A 16,222-nucleotide genomic window follows, 5' to 3' on the forward strand; every position below is an offset into this window, starting at 1 on the left:
CCTCCCGGGTGAGACTCGAGCAGCTCTTACCTGAGGTTTGAGGAACTTAAGCAAAACTATTTGTTTTCGAAGTTTGAATGCAACTATATAGTAATTTATTTGATGCACTTCGTTTTCTTGCTGAGTGAAGTTAATGTTTTTTGAGATTATCCTGCGAATTTCATTTCCATTTCATTTATTTTGCTTGTATTGTGGGCGAAGCTTTATTGCATATTTCTGGCTGTAACCCCCCAAGCGTTGACTGAAATCGAACAAATGCAAGCAGCCAACACCTGCCCCCGAAGGATGCGGAGGGTGAGGGTCCCCGCTTCCCAAGAAACCTGCTCGCTCAGCCCCAGCTGGAAGCGCCAACGCTATGGTCCGTTATGGAAGAGCCCGGCCGGGGCCACCCCCGGCTAGCCAAACGCGACCCCGGCAGAAGCAGAGAGGGGCGGAACAAAGAGGCGTCCTCGCCGGACGCCCTGCGGAAGGCGTGGAGGGAGAGCAAGCGAAGAGGCCGGGAGCGCTGCCCTGCCCTCGCTGCAGCGCCTTCCAGAAGGCTGCGACCCGAAACACCCCTTCCACCCCACCAGTTGCATTCGCCCCACGTGCAAAGCTGGAAGGTAAAGCCGGGCGAGCAAACGCCGCCAGCAAAGAGGACTTCAGGAGACTCGCAGGACTACATTTCCCATCAAACCTAGATAAGAGGGAGAGGGGCAGCGAACGCCCCCTCCCTTCCGTGCTTCTCCCAGCACCCCTCCCCCCCGCCGAGCGGCACGTGCCGCCCGCCTCAACCAATAGAGGGCGTGTCTGGGGCGGGTCACGTGCCTTTGGCGCTTTTGTGGAGCGGGCAGGGCAGTTAGGAACGGAGTCTGTGTGTGGTGACGGGAGCAGGTGGGTCGAGGCGAAGCTGGGTTCAAAGCGAGGTAGGGCCGGGAGGGGTGGCCTCGGCGGGCGAGTCCGCCTTGACGAGGGGCGAAGGGGGGGCCTCATGGGTACGGGCGGCTCGGGCGAGGTCGCCGCACGAAGCCGCTTTGTCTTAGGCGGCTCCATCCACCTCAGTGTCTTATCCTTTGCGGAGACCCCGGTTTCGTGGGGGGAACGGGACGCGACGTCGACGAAGGGCCGCTGCGAGACTGCCGCTCGGCTACGGCTCCTCCGCCTTCTGCCTCCAGCTCCTCCCGGAGCAGGTGGCTGCCCCGGCGCCGCTCCCTCAGATGGGCAGCCCTGCCGGCTGGCTCTCGCGCGCGCTCCCAGCCGCTCCTCTGCTTGACAGAAGTGGAGCGCTTTGATCCATTGTTCGAGGGAAGGGGCGGCGGCGGCGACGGTGGGGGCGCCGCCGCCTGGCCGCGCGCGCTGGCGGGGATGGAAGGGAGGGGGCGCCAGAGACAACACCCGCCTCGCGCGCGCCGTCTCCGCCTCAGAGTGGGGAAAACGCCTAAAGTCTCCGCGAGCGAAAAAGGGTTGGGGGGGCGCGGGAACGGAAAAGAGACGCCGAGGATCCTGAAGGGAAGAAGCCGAGTCGGGAGAAAACCGAAGGAGCGAACGCGAAGGCTTGTCCCGCTCGGGTTCCTCTGGCGGGTCGGAAGGAGGACGAGGGGGGCTCCCCAAGGGAGAGGGGGGGAAACAGGGAGGGGCGCCCGAGCGGCGGGTGCCCGGATGTTACCGTTGTAAACCCCCTCCCCTCCGGAGGGGATTAGCGCGCGCGCGCGCGCTCTTGCTCTCTTTCAGGCGGTTTGAATTCGGTGCGTTCGAGAACGGCGCGTGGGGAGGGCGGGGCTTCCTCTCCCCTCCCCTCCTCCTCCCTCCCCCTTTTTTTTAATCTGTTCTTTTAATCTGAGGATCGTTGGCTCTCGATGGCCCCGCCCCATTGGGGGCAGCGGTGGGGTGCTTTTCTCCTTCCACCGTATTCCTTCCTCCTTAATCTTGGGCGTTGTTTATTTGGCTTTTCTTTAATGGGCAGCTCAGATTTTTTTTTTTTAGCTTTTTCTGCAAAAAGGGATTGTTGGCCCCACGATGCTTTTTTTTCCCTTTTCTTACTGTATCATCCCACACCTAGCAGCCTTCATCAACTTAATATTCTTTTTATTTCATGTTCTTTGCTGAATTCCTGTTTTATCTCAAGTCCTTTGTGTGCATGTGTTTTAAAGAGACCCAAGAGCAATGCTGGTTGTTTTATTCATACTAGTGTATAACACACATTGTCCTACTGAGATACCCTTTGTGCCTTGAGCTTTTTCAAAAAGCAGGAACAATGGAATTACTGATCTCCTGCTGGTAGGTCATTAGAAATATGCATTTTCTTGAAGGAGATCTTCAGGAGATCTAATTTGATATGCAGAGTCCTTGATCATCCTTAATCACTGCCATAGAAAGTATAGGCAGTGCTTAGTTGAAGAAGTGTTTGTCTAGAAATGCATTTCAAATCCTTGAGTACTATACTATATTTTTAGGTGCTGCCTCCTGAGCTGTTAAATAAAAGGATAATCCCTGATGCCAGTGTCAGATGTCTGAGTGCCCAAGCAACAAGCACTCCAGGGGTGTTTTCAACCTAGATATATTTAAAGGGAAAGCTAGTGTGTCTGCCTTTAAAAGCAATTTGTGTATGTCTTAGATATTTACTGTCTACTTGCGAACTGTACAGATGCTGGATTCTTTGTTACTGCTACAGAGGAGTTGCTTCTCGTGGCAGACAAAAATTAACCTTTTTTAAATTGACTATATTTAACTTTAACCTTTGCATGTGAAATTAGTGAAGAAATAGATATCACCTTGGCTAATTGCCTCTCTTTGAAGTGCATAAGAGTGCTGTGCTTTGTATTAAACAATAAAATATCCATACTGTCATTGGTGAGACTATGGTGATGATAGTGTCTCATGAAGAACAGCCACGTGGTACTGTGTCTTTGTTCATTCTACGTAGACATGTTACAGTGGATCTTTTATAGGTCTTAAGGTAGAAAATAGGACATAGCAGTTATGACCTAAGCCTGAGCATTCTAACACGTGCCATACTGCTTGTGTTTTTTAGATGCATTGCTTCACATGTATCTTCCAAATTTGAAACACAAAGGCTAGAATCTGATAGAAAATCTAATTGTTATCTTTAAAGCTTGTCATTTAAGATTATTTTTCAATTGTTAACTGCTAAGATTAGTTATGTTAACAGTACTGCATATTTCAATTTATATAATTATGTTTCTGTTTTCTTAGGGCTTATTTACTGGAGTAGCTGTAATACCTTTTGGAGTCAGTCTATTTTAGCCATGGCTTCTTCTGGTAAGTATTAGCTATTGTATTATAATGCATCATAATTGAATATGAGAAATGCTTTTCCAACGTTTAGGAAAAATCACATGTTATTTTTAATGGGTGTTATGAATCATCCTTTGATTACAGCTATTGGTTTCTGAAGAAAAGTTGTATTTGCCAACAAATGGATGGATGTATAAATACATAAATTGAAAAATCATAGGTGATGTCTAATTTAAAAAAAAATTTCTGCTCTGGAGTTTAAATGGGGAGACAATTTAGCAACTAAGATTTAAAAGTATAGTTGTTCTGAAGCAATTATTATTGATTAGACTGGAGTTAAATTATTAATTTAATATTTAAATGTGTTCCAGTGTTCTGTTTTAATTTTATATAGGTCTGTTTTTCCTGAATATGCTCCAGTTGATTATGGAGTTAGTTATGCAGTACTCAGGTATACATATCTAGTACCCATCTATCAAATAATATAAAAAAGGAAGTTTTAACTTATTTTGTATTCTGTAAGGAACCTAGCAATTTTAACTTTACAAGAGTACATGAAATTTCATTGGTTCCATAAGTGAAGGTTTTGGGCAGATGGGTAGCTACAATTAATCAGTTTAACAGGCTTAAACTCTGACAAGGCTCAACATGATATAGCTCAGAATATTAACTAAACAACAATATCTTGTCTAGACATTCAGGTGAAAGAGTTAGAAAAACGTGCTTCGGGTCAGGCATTTGAATTGATACTGGGTCCTCCTTCAAAAGAAGCTGTTCCAGAGTTTCCTCTCTCTCCTCCAAAGAAAAAAGATCTCTCATTGGAAGAAATTCAGAGAAAATTAGAAGCTGCAGAAGAAAGACGCAAGGTAAATATATGCTATTCTAGTTACATATACCTATATGCCAGTGAAAAGTGGTTTTTTTAAACTATAGCAACTAATAGCTGACCATAAAGCAGTATTGTAAACTATGATTTAAAAAATCCTCATACTGTAGCTATTTCAGTACTTCCGATTTATCAAAAACTGAATGGGAATTAATGGTTGTAGTTCTGTTACGAATAATCCTAACAGAACTAAGTATTTTGAACATAGTATCCTAAATTATTTTTAAGAACTTCAGAAGTTTGATGGGGGAAATGTAGCATGGTTGAGGAGGGTGGGGCTGCCTGATTTAAGTTAACCTAATTGTAGTGGACTCAAACCATTTATTATATCATATTAATGATATTAACCTAGCCAAGAACTGTAATTGCATATAGATTACTCTCAGCTAAATACAAAATGTATCTATATTCTAGTCCCATGAAGCTGAAGTTTTGAAGCAACTAGCTGAAAAACGAGAGCATGAAAAAGAGGTGCTGCAGAAGGCAATTGAAGAAAATAACAACTTCAGCAAAATGGCAGAGGAAAAGTTGACTCACAAAATGGAAGCTAACAAAGAGAACAGAGAAGCACAGATGGCTGCTAAACTGGAACGCTTGAGAGAGAAAGTAAGTGCTGTTCAATTTTCTTCATTTAGAAAACAATATGAACTTAGATTGCCAGTTATACAAAGAAAAACTGGCAATAGCTTTCACCTAAGAGTTTTGTTTTTTAAAACACTCAGTGGCTAAATCCAGAATTCATACATGAGTAGCTAACAATGAAGTGGCTGTTGAATTTGAATACTACGAAGAGAGGCACTAAACTTTACAAGAAGTAAAAATGGCGAATAGCTAGTTCACTGGACCTTAGTTGTATTGGACTGTAGTCATATTTGAAAACTTGAGAAACCACTGGACGCTGCCATAAGTTGGCTGCCATGTTTAGTCACAAAGAATAAGTAAAATACCTAATATACTAAGTTAAAACAAGAAGTTAGATTGAGCCAAACATCATATTAAATATTTATCAACTTTTCAGAAAAATGGAAAAGCATAACTTGCCTTAAGAAACTTGGTATGACAGTTGAATGTTAACTTTGTTAAACCAGCCACAGTCTTTATCAAGGAGCTATTTCCCAAAAGGGAAACTAGTGATACCTTTACCTCTTTTCCCAAAGACAGGAAATCTACATGTCTTCCATCTGAAATTAAAGCAGTAATAATCTTCCATTCTCTAGGTACTGATCCTTGTACTGACTTATTGGGTAGCAGAGTACCTCTTTGTTTTTAAGGCAGTTTGGATGGGAACTTTGGAAAAATTGTCTTTTTTTGTATTGTAATACCTCCAGAAACAGAAGGATGATAGATAACTAAAAGCTAAAGTTTGACCACAAGTGTTTTTTAAAATCTTATTTTTAAAAGTGGGTTAAACAAGAGGCCATGTATAGCCCCATGTAGACATGGCATTGGGAACTGAGATTAGGAAGATTAAAACACAATAGGCTGATCCAGACATGTCTCTGTCCAAATGAAATAGCTTATGTTTATAGAGTACTAGGATCAAACTTACTTTCCTCAGTGAAAACCACTTTTGCAGCTTTAGGAATGCTGTAGCACAATACAGTAATGCTAGATTTTTTACCTTTTGTGACTTAGGCTGCTATTGCAAAATTAGGTTTTAACAATAAACATTACTACTTCAAAAGTGTATTTAAGGCAGTAGCTTCCTTAAATATAGGATAACTAACAAATGAAAACTGTAGTCATCTGGACCCAACTCTTAGAACACTGGATTAAAAGATTATATGGGTAACTTAATGTATTCCTTAAGGCTAGCCAGCTGGAATGAAACTCTCAATATCTGAATTATTGAGCCCATCACTATTATAATCTGAAAATATAGGATATGCTCTGTACTTTAAATGTAGATTATTTAAACCTAATCCTTTGCTACATTGATACCAGTGTTCCCCAATCTGGCATATTCTATCAGGAAACTGCTCACTGTGAATTCCCCACAGCATAGCCAAAGGGCAGTTGCAATCCAACCTGTTTGGACAGTGTTAGTATAAGGAAAAGTACTTTAAATTAACCTCCCAGTTTGGGTAGAATTAAAATTTCTGAAGAATCTGTTGTTTTTTCATTCTCTTAATTTTGCTTTATTAGGATAAGCATATTGAAGAAGTACGAAAGAACAAAGAAGGAGGCAAAGAACCTGGTGAGAATGAAAGCGACTGACTTCATTCTGGAAACTGACTTTCTCCCCTTTGTCTAAATATCCAAAGACTGTATTGGCCAGTGTTTTTTTTTGTTAAGTTTCTAGAAACTGATGTAGAGCTGTATAGTTAGATCTGACTGTACACTTGATTTGGGGAATTAGAGGGGAGCCCTTTCATGTTCACTCTTTTTCTAAACTGTTGTCTTTCCAGTGTAGCTATCTTGTTGCATTTCTTCTATTCCAGTGCATTTGTTCCTGGATTGATGGCTAGTGCTGTGTTCAGCTCTAACATTTTTGTGAACGGAATATGTAGTGTAATGTTCATGCTGAATCTGTTACACTTCAGAATCTGTCAGTCTTAAGATATTATTGTAACCAAGTGATTTAATAAAGCTGCACAATGCTGTTATCACAGGTGTTTTTGAAACTAGCATTACTACATAAGCAGTTCAAGCATATTTATAGCTAGAATATTGGAATGCAATATTAAAATGCCTACAAATTATTCCTAAATACAGTGGCATAATATTCCTTAGTACTGTTTTCTGTGCAGTTGCCTGTTGTTCTAGATTTTCAATAAGAGCTTTGTCTTGTACTTCAGCAGTTGTCAGCTGCTATTTGTTCAGACAACCCAGAACCACCTCCCTTCTTGACTATGCTAGTACTTTCAACAAATAATTCCTTGTTAACATAAGACTGAATTTGAAGGCATTATGTCTCTTAAAATTTAGGGTATCTTCAAAACTAAGTTTAGAAATAAAAACAGCTTTCCTTAAACAGCACATAAAAAGGGAATTCTATCTTGTAAAAACAGTAAAAATCATTGCACTTATAGGTTCAAAGCTTATTAGGTCTGAACATTTGAGAAGAAATTAGCTCAGAACATTTAGTTCTGCTACTTTTACAATTTGATTCTAGAGATATTTTTAAAGTAAGATTAAGCTTTGCTCCTTAACTGAATATATGCCATCAAAAACATTTTAGGTATGTTGGATGGGATGACGACAAAAGCCTGGTATAGTATCTATTTAATTTGTATCATTGTTGTAGAATGGATATGGCAATTAAAAGCGCCCCCGTGTGGCAATAGTATTGGTAACTATATAGTCAAGAATGGCATGTTGTATACTGGATTATGTTGGAAATGAAAGTATACAAATAAGACTTAAGCTTCAGGAACCCAGTGTGGCAAATGGTTACTGCAATTAAAATACTTTTTAAACTGTCTTTAAACTTTTAAAAGTGGTTTTTCATCAGTTGCAGTAAAGAGAATTGATTGGGTTAACTAGAATTGTGTTTGTAGCCAGCTTACCTTGATATGAGGAACATTTATCTGATACTCCATCCCCAAGCCTTTGGATGTTTTAATTAAAATATATGACTGGTGCCAGGTGGTTCATGCTGTAATTTTTAATAGTTTAAACGTGAAACTGCTTCTGTGCATGCCTGTGTTCAGATATATGTGCTTGATCTCCTTGTTCATTTCATCAAAATAAAATTTATAATTACCGTATCTCTGTATCTTAGACTTAGTCAGTCATCAATAAATAGACTTAATCAAATTTGGTGCATTTTTCTGCTGTCTTTAGATAGCAAATGTTTTGCTACTGTAAAAACTTCTTGCAAAATTTTTGGAGATGTATGTTGGGTACAGAAAGGGCTATCAAAAATACAAGTTTGAAGTAGTATAGCTAGCTGTCAGGTAAATTTTGTTAAAACAATGTAAAATAAGTGTGCCAGGAATCTGCATATGAGAATTTATAAGTGAAATGATTTGCCATGAAGATTGTATGCATGTCTATCTGATAATGACTCAGTTGACTGCAGTGGGTAATGACTCAGTTGACTTTTCAGGTAAGCATGGATCTCAGCAGGTAGGAACATCTGCATGACCTTTGACTAGGTTAAAAAGCAAATTGAGTTTGGACCTTGTCAATACCTGAACAGAAGACTGTCAGGGAATTTTAGGCTGCAAGGCTGAGTGAGAAGTTAAAAAAACATGTTGGAAAAAGGCAATGGCAAACCATGTGTGTATTTTTGCAAAGATAACAATGGATGTTTGACCAAGAGTCCAAATAAATTTAAGAGCACCTTTGTTTTTTCAAAACTTTAACATATGTTCTGTTACTGAAAAACATGTCTCCAAAACTCATTTGTAATTTATCTGGTTAAATTGAAACATCTTTTGTTTAACAACTGAAAAAGTTTTTTTTTATTTTGGCATCTTTCTAGTGTACTGCAATTTCAAGCAAACAAATGCAGAAGTTGCAAGTAGCTTGAATCAATTTGCTGTTGCATTCTGCAATGAGAAATAGGTGAACTAATATCTGACAGATTTTTTTGTGGAGGGGAGAGGGGTTGGAGTCAGAATATTGAGAACATTTCAGAAAGCATATAAATACCCTTTTAAGTAGTCCATCATTTTTATAACACAGCGGTTATATATTTTGCCTTTTGTAATAGGATACACTGGACAAAATTTTAAAACTTCATACTTGCCATGTTTGCTTACTAGCATCATAAATTTTGCAGTAGTGTTAGGGAACATAACAGAGTATATAATTATACAGTTCAGAACTTAAATATTGACAACTGACATTAGACAAATACTGACAACTGATGAAATTTGGATTTCATATGTGGTTTATTTTAAAATGTTCTCTGCAATAATTGATCCTAGGTACTGTATGATAAAAAGCTAATTAAAATATTCTAATATGGTGTAAATTAACTAGATTAATCCAGAGCTTTTCACTTTACGAGCAAATAAGCAATTCAGCATTTTTATTAGTGGCAACAAAAATACTGATTTATTTCTGGAAATATGAGGGGCTATGGGAGACTGGTTATCTGCAAGTGAATAATAGGACATAAACTTTTTTGAAGGGAAGCTGAGTACGAAAACTGAACTTACACTTATTTGACATTAATTAAATGCACTTTTCCTTGTATATAATCAATTTCCTTTGCTCTCAAATTAAATTAATATTTGAAAAGCTCTGGGTGTGTGTGCCTGCATAAAAGTATGTTACTTAGGGACAATGCATCCTGTCATGATACAGGACTTAGCATCAATATCACTTCAAGTAAAAACTCTTGGTTTTCAAAATGCTTGCCTCTGCAAGAATACTGTTGTACTCTGGCAGTTCAGAGTAACAAATAATAAAAGAGTTGTGAATGGGATTTCTCTGTCAGTATAAAAGGAAGATATTTTTTCACTTTTAATCCATGGTTCTCAGTTGGAAAAACATCAGTTATTCTCCGCAGTTGCTGCCTATCTAAATGCTGCTGTATCTCAGGTTCTATTTAAATTGTACCGTAGTACAGGTAGTCCTCAACTTACGACCATTGGTTTAACCATTTAAAGTTAGCACTGAAAAATGACTTATGACCGGTCCTCACATTTATGGCTATCTCAGCATCCCTGCGATCAAAATTCAGATGTTTGGCAACTGGCATGCATTTACAATGACTGCAACTCCTGGGGTCACATGATTGCCATTTGCAACCTTCCCAGGGGGCTTCTGACAAAGTCAGTGGGGGAGGCTAGATTCACGTAACGATCATGTGATTTGCTTAACCGCTGTGATTTGCTTAACAATCACGGCAAAAAAGTTGTAAAATCGGGCACAACCCACTTGACTGCATCACTTAGTGACGGAAGTTCTGATCCCAGTTGTGGTTGTAAGTTGAGGACCACCTGTATAACAAAACAGGAAGGTTTTCAAGCAAAGTTGCCCAGCCATACATCTCACTTGTAATATACTAATATGACTAATCTATGCTACTTGTATAACTTTGAATCCTAACTTCAGGAAGTATCAATGTAAGCAATATAGCTTCTCCAAGCTGATGCCACCCAGAATTCTAAAACACCGTAGCTGAATTTGACCAATATCCATGGTAATAATTAGGAGTTGTAGACTCGAAACATCTGGGAATAACATTTTGAAAAAATGATAATTTCATTTTGAAAACATGGAATACTTATATATTGGATAGTTCTTAATGTGGATTAAAATGTTCTTACATTGGGGAATTGCATATGTATTTCAGAGAGGAGAAGGAATGGTTTATCAAATTTATATGGACACCCATCTCATGAATATGATTCTAGGCAGCATACAATAAAAACAAAACCTTAAAAACCAGTTCCCTTGCTTTCTATGATTGCAGTAATTTCCTAAGATTATAAAATGCCATTTGGAATATCCAAGTAAATTTATATACTGTAGTCTGAATTCTGAAGCATCTCTTATTTTATAATGGCTTTAGATTTTTTGCAGAGTTCCAATATATTATGCAAGACCAGCCCAAGAGACATTTTTGCCTGAAGCAAAATTAGTTCATTGGATACCACTGAGTTGGACCAGACACCTATTGACCACGTGGAAAAATATTCACCATTTTAACCTGTTCTAGTAATCAGTCTTAGCTCTTTCAGGACATTCCTATAATCATCTTGATCTTGTTCATCTACCTTACTACTGTGTTCTGCTTCCTTCAACCTTCCCAAGGATAGTGATTTTCTCTAGTCCATTATCCACTGGCATGCATATGTAAAGTATGGGAATTTCTGCTCGCTGATCATTGTTCAATAGAGGGATCGGTCTATTTGATTTGCATGGTTCAGTGTAAACATTAAACAGGAGAAGAAAATGTGTGTTCTTTATGTTTCTATTCTGGAGTATTGTTTCTCCAAACCCAGTTCTTACAACTTCTTTTTCATTGTGAATGTTCTTCAAAAGAATAGTCAGGTGTTCTAGGTGTTAGTATTTTACATTTTGGCATGATCCACAGAGTTAAGTGCTGCTTTATTCTATTAGTTTCCTTTCTATTGGTAGTTTCTATTGGTTTCTCTTCTACTGGTAGTTAAGGGTCTTCCTGTAATCAGTCAAGCAAAGATAAACCCTTTCTCACTCTTATTCATCTTCTGTTAATTATCTGATCTCGTATCTAAAAACTGTTTGAAATTTGTCCATTTTCTTCTCTCCATATTTTTGTAAGATACTAAGCAAATCTTTGCTTGTATGAGGAATTCATGCATTGGTTTAATAACTTTTGCATATCCTTGCATCTCCCTTTGGTATAAATATATATAACAATCTTTTCCAGTCTTTCGGGCACACAAACCTGTTCCATATTTGGAATACCTCTTGATGTATTGGATAGAAGTGTTGTAAGTACTTTAATTATCTCTTCTGCAGCTTTAAGTGGTGTTTCATTTGCACCTGCTTTTAAATCTTACAGCTTTGTCCTAATTAGCTTGTTGGTGGAGTTGGTTCCTGAACATACTCTTCGCAAAAGTTGTTCTATAATCCAGTTTGTAAATGGATTCAGTATAGTCATTCTACCTTCCTTTAACCTCAGTTACCTTCATTAGGTCTCCATGATTATGCTTGAGCATTCCTACCTTAGTTATAAAATTCTTAGTTGTGTTTTTTCTGATCTCATTGTCTTTTTCTTCCGTCCAACAATTCTTGTTGACATTTCTTGACTGAAGTAATTCTTTTCTTCTCCTTTCTGCTTTGATGTCAAGTGTCTGCATTCTCCTTTTTGTTCCCCAAAGCCTGAACTCCCTATTTTTCTGTAGCTATCATGGTAGCTTGTTCTGAAAGCCACTTGGATTTTTTTTTCTCTTTGAGATCTTTTCAGTTTTTACAAGATAACCTCTGTTACCATAGCTCTTCAGTTTCTCTTCCGCATTAGCGAAATGTCTTGATTCTTTCCCTTACATTGATTTAGATTCTGAATGCATCATCCAGATGAAATCTTTCTGGTATACCTGAGAAAGATGTATTTGATATCAAAGACAAGAATATGCAGCGGCCCACATGGTTACCGGTCAGTGATGCTACTGATAATGGTACACTGTGGTTGTGGAAGCTGTACTAACTGTCATTGCGTTTCCAAGTGCCGTTCAGGGTACTGATTGCTCCCTCTGAAAGGTTAACAATCAGCTTGGGGCCTGGGTTTCTATAAGAACACCTTTCCCAGACAAATTCTGTGCAAATGACCAGAGTGGCTGCTGATCCCCAGCTATCATGAAGTACAACAGGACGGGGCCTTACAGTAGGCATTCTGTATGGGGACTCTCCTGTGAAAGAGGCAAGGATGACCCCTGCTCTCGTGGCCTTGGAGAAGCTGAGAAAAATCTGATTCTTTGAAATGCCATTGGGGACTGATTGTCGAGTCACTGGTGCTGGTATTAGTTTTTATATTGTATCATTTTATATTTATAACTCCATGAATTTTATTAGTATCTGTATGCTGCCTAGAGCTGTCTGGATTGAGGAGGTAGATGAATTGATTTTAAATAAATAAAATCAATTCATTTGTTCCACAATTTGCACCTGGAAGTGTCCTGGATGACTGGATTGTACTCCATCATGTTTTCTATTATGTAGTCAATTTAATTTTGATATTATATACTTGGTGATATCCATATACAGAGCTTGCATTTATGTTGCTTGAAACAGGTATTGGCAATAAACAAGGAATTCTCTTCACAAAATTCTGTTACTCTATCTCCTGCATTACTGTGTTTACACAATCCAAATCTTCCAATAAATCTAGGTTCCCCCATTCCTCCTTTTAGTTTTGGCCTAGCTTTGTCATCACCTCCAGATTTACTGGTGGAAGTCTGCAGAAGTGCTTTGTTGTAACTGTTCTAGCCATGTTCATACAATGTTCACAGTGCGCAGGGGTTGAATGTGATGGCCTCTTAGGTCCCTTTCAACTCTATAAATCTATGAATTTTACAAAAATACAGAAGTAATTTGCCATTGCCTTCTTCTGGGTTTGAGTTTGGAGTTCCTTAGGTGGGTTGGCTCCCCTCACACTCCTGAGCTCCACCTATATTCAACTCTTGTGGATCATTATTAACTTCCCTCTTTCCCTTTTGACCTTACCTGCAAAGGTGAACCTCCTGCTCCCATCTAGTGTTCCTTTCAGCATCACTGAAGACCTCCCACCATATCAGGTGGGAGAAGAACAAGATAATTGCCACTTTTTCCTTGAGACAATGGTTGCAGGATTGTATCCTAGGTTTACCTATCCCTTATAGGTTGGTGGGCTTTAACCCCCCCCCCACCTGGGTGATGGGTGCATATGGGGATGGGGTGAGGTGTGTGGAGGGGGGCTGTTTGGTTGATGCTACTGAAGGAAGGTGGAGGTAGATTAGCTGATGGCTTGGCTTAGGGGATGCTGAGTGCAAGACAGAAGCACCCACAGGACCAGTGCCAGTTTTTGGATGGCATGACCAGAAGGTTGAGTGATGTGTTGGAGCTCTTTGACTTGGGGGGCAACAAAGAGGGTTGGGGGAGATTGGGTTAGCAGAGGTAGGGGGAATAGGGCCGGCAAAGCTGTTATGGTGGTGATGGCAGAGGGGGATATGGTAAGAGTCTTGGGGCAGGTGAACTTGATGTTTGGTATTGTTGTCACCTTCCAGTCTCTTTCAGAGATGTGCCTGCCACTTTCATGTGCGGCATCAGCTGTGGATCAGGGTCAGGGTGGAGGTGTGGCTATAGTCATCTGAGAAATCCTAGTGGCCTTCAGGTGCACTGCTCCACAGATTGCTGGATGTGAGGTCCCGTTTGTCAAGTTGGGCTATAGGGATCAAAAGGGAATGTTGCTTGGTACCAGCTTCTCTGCTGCACAGCAACCTCCCTCCCTCCCTCCCTCCCTCCCAGAGCTGCTTGAGTTTTAACCAGTGTAATCATTACCATCTCAGTCTATGACCAGACCTGAATCCTGACCAGAAGGGGTCCAGATAATCTCCTTCAAGGGCCCCCTGGAGCTGCAGGCCCACCTCCTTTTCCACAGAAAAGTGAAGACTGGATGAAAGTTGTCCAGATCCATTGGGCCAGCAATGGCCCCTTAAGGAAGGGGCAACCACCCACTCCTGCAAAGAAACATTCACCATTGCATGGAGCCATCCACCTGTCACTTCCTGGGAGACTTTAATTAAGCAGGAGGGACAAATATCTAAAACACAGATGGCCAAGCTCACAGCATCAAGGACTCTGTCCACTTGATCAGGGCCAACAGGCTGAAACTCTTCCTAGATAACTGGGCAAGACTGCCTCTGTGGCCTCTATAGGATCTATATAACCATATTCCAACTCTGAGCAAATCTGGGCAACTTTAACCAAAAAATCCCTAGAATAATCCCCACCCTTCCTTATCCAGGAGGGACTGAATTACCCCAAACAGAGCTATCAGTCAGCTCTCTGCGGACACAATAAGGGCAAAAAAATAGCTATGTTGCTATGGTTTTTGTTGTTGTTCAGTCGTTAAGTCGTGTCCGACTCTTCGTGACCCCATGAACCATATCGCGCCAGGCCTTCCTTTCGCTGCCTCCCTGAGTTTGCTTAGTTTCATGCTCATTGCTTCAGTGATGCTATCTAACCATCTCATCCTCTGCTGTACTCTTCTCCTTTTGCCTTCAATCTTTCCCAGCATCAGGGTCTTTTCCAAAGACTCCTCTCTTCACATTAGGTGACCAAAGTATCTGAGCTTGAGCTTCATTATCAATCCTTCCAATGAGCAGTCAGGGTTGATTTCCTTTCAGATTGACTGGTTTGACCTCCTAGCAGTCTTAAGAGTCTTCTCCAGCACCACAGTTCAAAGGCATCAATTCTTCAGCGCTCAGCCTTCTTTATGGTCCAGCTCTCACAGCCATACATTACTACTGGAAAAACTACTGCTATGGTTTTAATTTTATATTATTTTATTTATTTTATTGTAAGCTGCACAGAGCCATGTGAGATGGGTGGCTATATAAGTCAAATAAACCAACAAACTGTTTTGCTGCCCGTATCGCCACAAGGTAATCCTTAAGAAAGGCTCTTATGCATGCTCAGTCAGCTTGCTTTGTTTTCCTCCAACGGTGCTCCAAGCATCTCTTATGCCATTTCATCACCTGGAATAATTCTGAAAACCAGGTAACCTTCCAGGATCCACACGCAGAGAGAATCTGCATAGGCGCAAGCCAGTCCAAGGCCATAGTCACTCATTCCAAGTGGCAACTAAAGCCTTGGTTGAACCATGTACCAGAGTCTCAGGAACAACCCCAAGCTTCCTCTGAAACCCAATAGGGTCTATCAGGCATGGGCAGACCATTCAAATATGTCCTATCTCATGGGGAGGTGTGGCACCAGCAAATGCCAAAGCCAATAAGGAGTTAAATGCCCATGACAAGGGACAGATGTTACACCCCCCAGCTCCAGATCACATTGCTGCTGCCCCAAGATAAAAGCCAGGTCTAATGTGGCCCCCATTGTGAGTTAGACCAGAGCTAATCTGGATCAGGTTGCCATAAGTAGCCATGAACTCCTGAGCTGCCTTTGAATCCATACCCAAGGATGGCAAATTGAAGTCCCCCAAGAGCCTGGAGAACTCCACCACCAACCTTTGGTGGTCTCACCACGCATCCATCCCCTCTGATCTCTCAGCAACTTTCAGTATCACCAATCTTGGTATCCTTGTGGGCTGGCTTAAGGGAGCAAAAGCCACAGTGTCACAGTGGTTTTCCTTTCTCTGGAGCCAGTTCCAGCCAGTTGGTAGGTGGGGAGCAATCAAACCCGAGGCCCCTGCTTTTGGGGTTCCTCAAGGCTCCACTCTCTCCCCACTCTTGTTGAACATCTACATGAAACCTCTTGAGCGAGGTCATCCATTGACATGGGGTATGGTATCATCAGCATGCTTGTACATCTCTGCCCTAGGCTGACCAGGTGATGCTGTCAAAGTTCTTTCCCAGTGCCTGGAAGCTGTGGCAGTTTGCATGCTCAGTCCTGGCAGGGCTGACTGGCTGTGGGTTTTAAGACCCACCCCAGTGCTGGAGATTTTCGAACTTTCACTCTGTCTAGGGGTGCGCTTCCCCAGTTGGAGTTAGTGCACAGTTT

At 40.9% G+C, this 16,222-nt stretch overlaps 1 protein-coding gene across 1 annotated transcript; it reads left to right on the top strand.

Annotated features, from left to right (window-relative positions):
* Positions 1-821: 821 nt before the first annotated feature.
* On the top strand, positions 822-7,879 carry STMN1 (stathmin 1). The gene is made up of 5 exons (XM_088140926.1): positions 822-905; positions 3,193-3,258; positions 3,928-4,100; positions 4,535-4,726; positions 6,266-7,879. Exons 2-5 carry the CDS (start codon positions 3,246-3,248, stop codon positions 6,335-6,337), a joined length of 450 nt encoding a protein of 149 aa, XP_087997052.1. The 5' UTR covers positions 822-905; positions 3,193-3,245; the 3' UTR covers positions 6,338-7,879.
* The last annotated feature ends 8,343 nt before the right edge of the window (positions 7,880-16,222 follow it).

This window comes from Python bivittatus, unplaced genomic scaffold (genome assembly GCF_059951505.1).
Source record: "Python bivittatus isolate LINGU-HERP-01145 unplaced genomic scaffold, Pbiv_v1 ctg000250_np1212, whole genome shotgun sequence".
Classification (NCBI taxonomy): Eukaryota; Metazoa; Chordata; class Lepidosauria; order Squamata; family Pythonidae; genus Python; species Python bivittatus.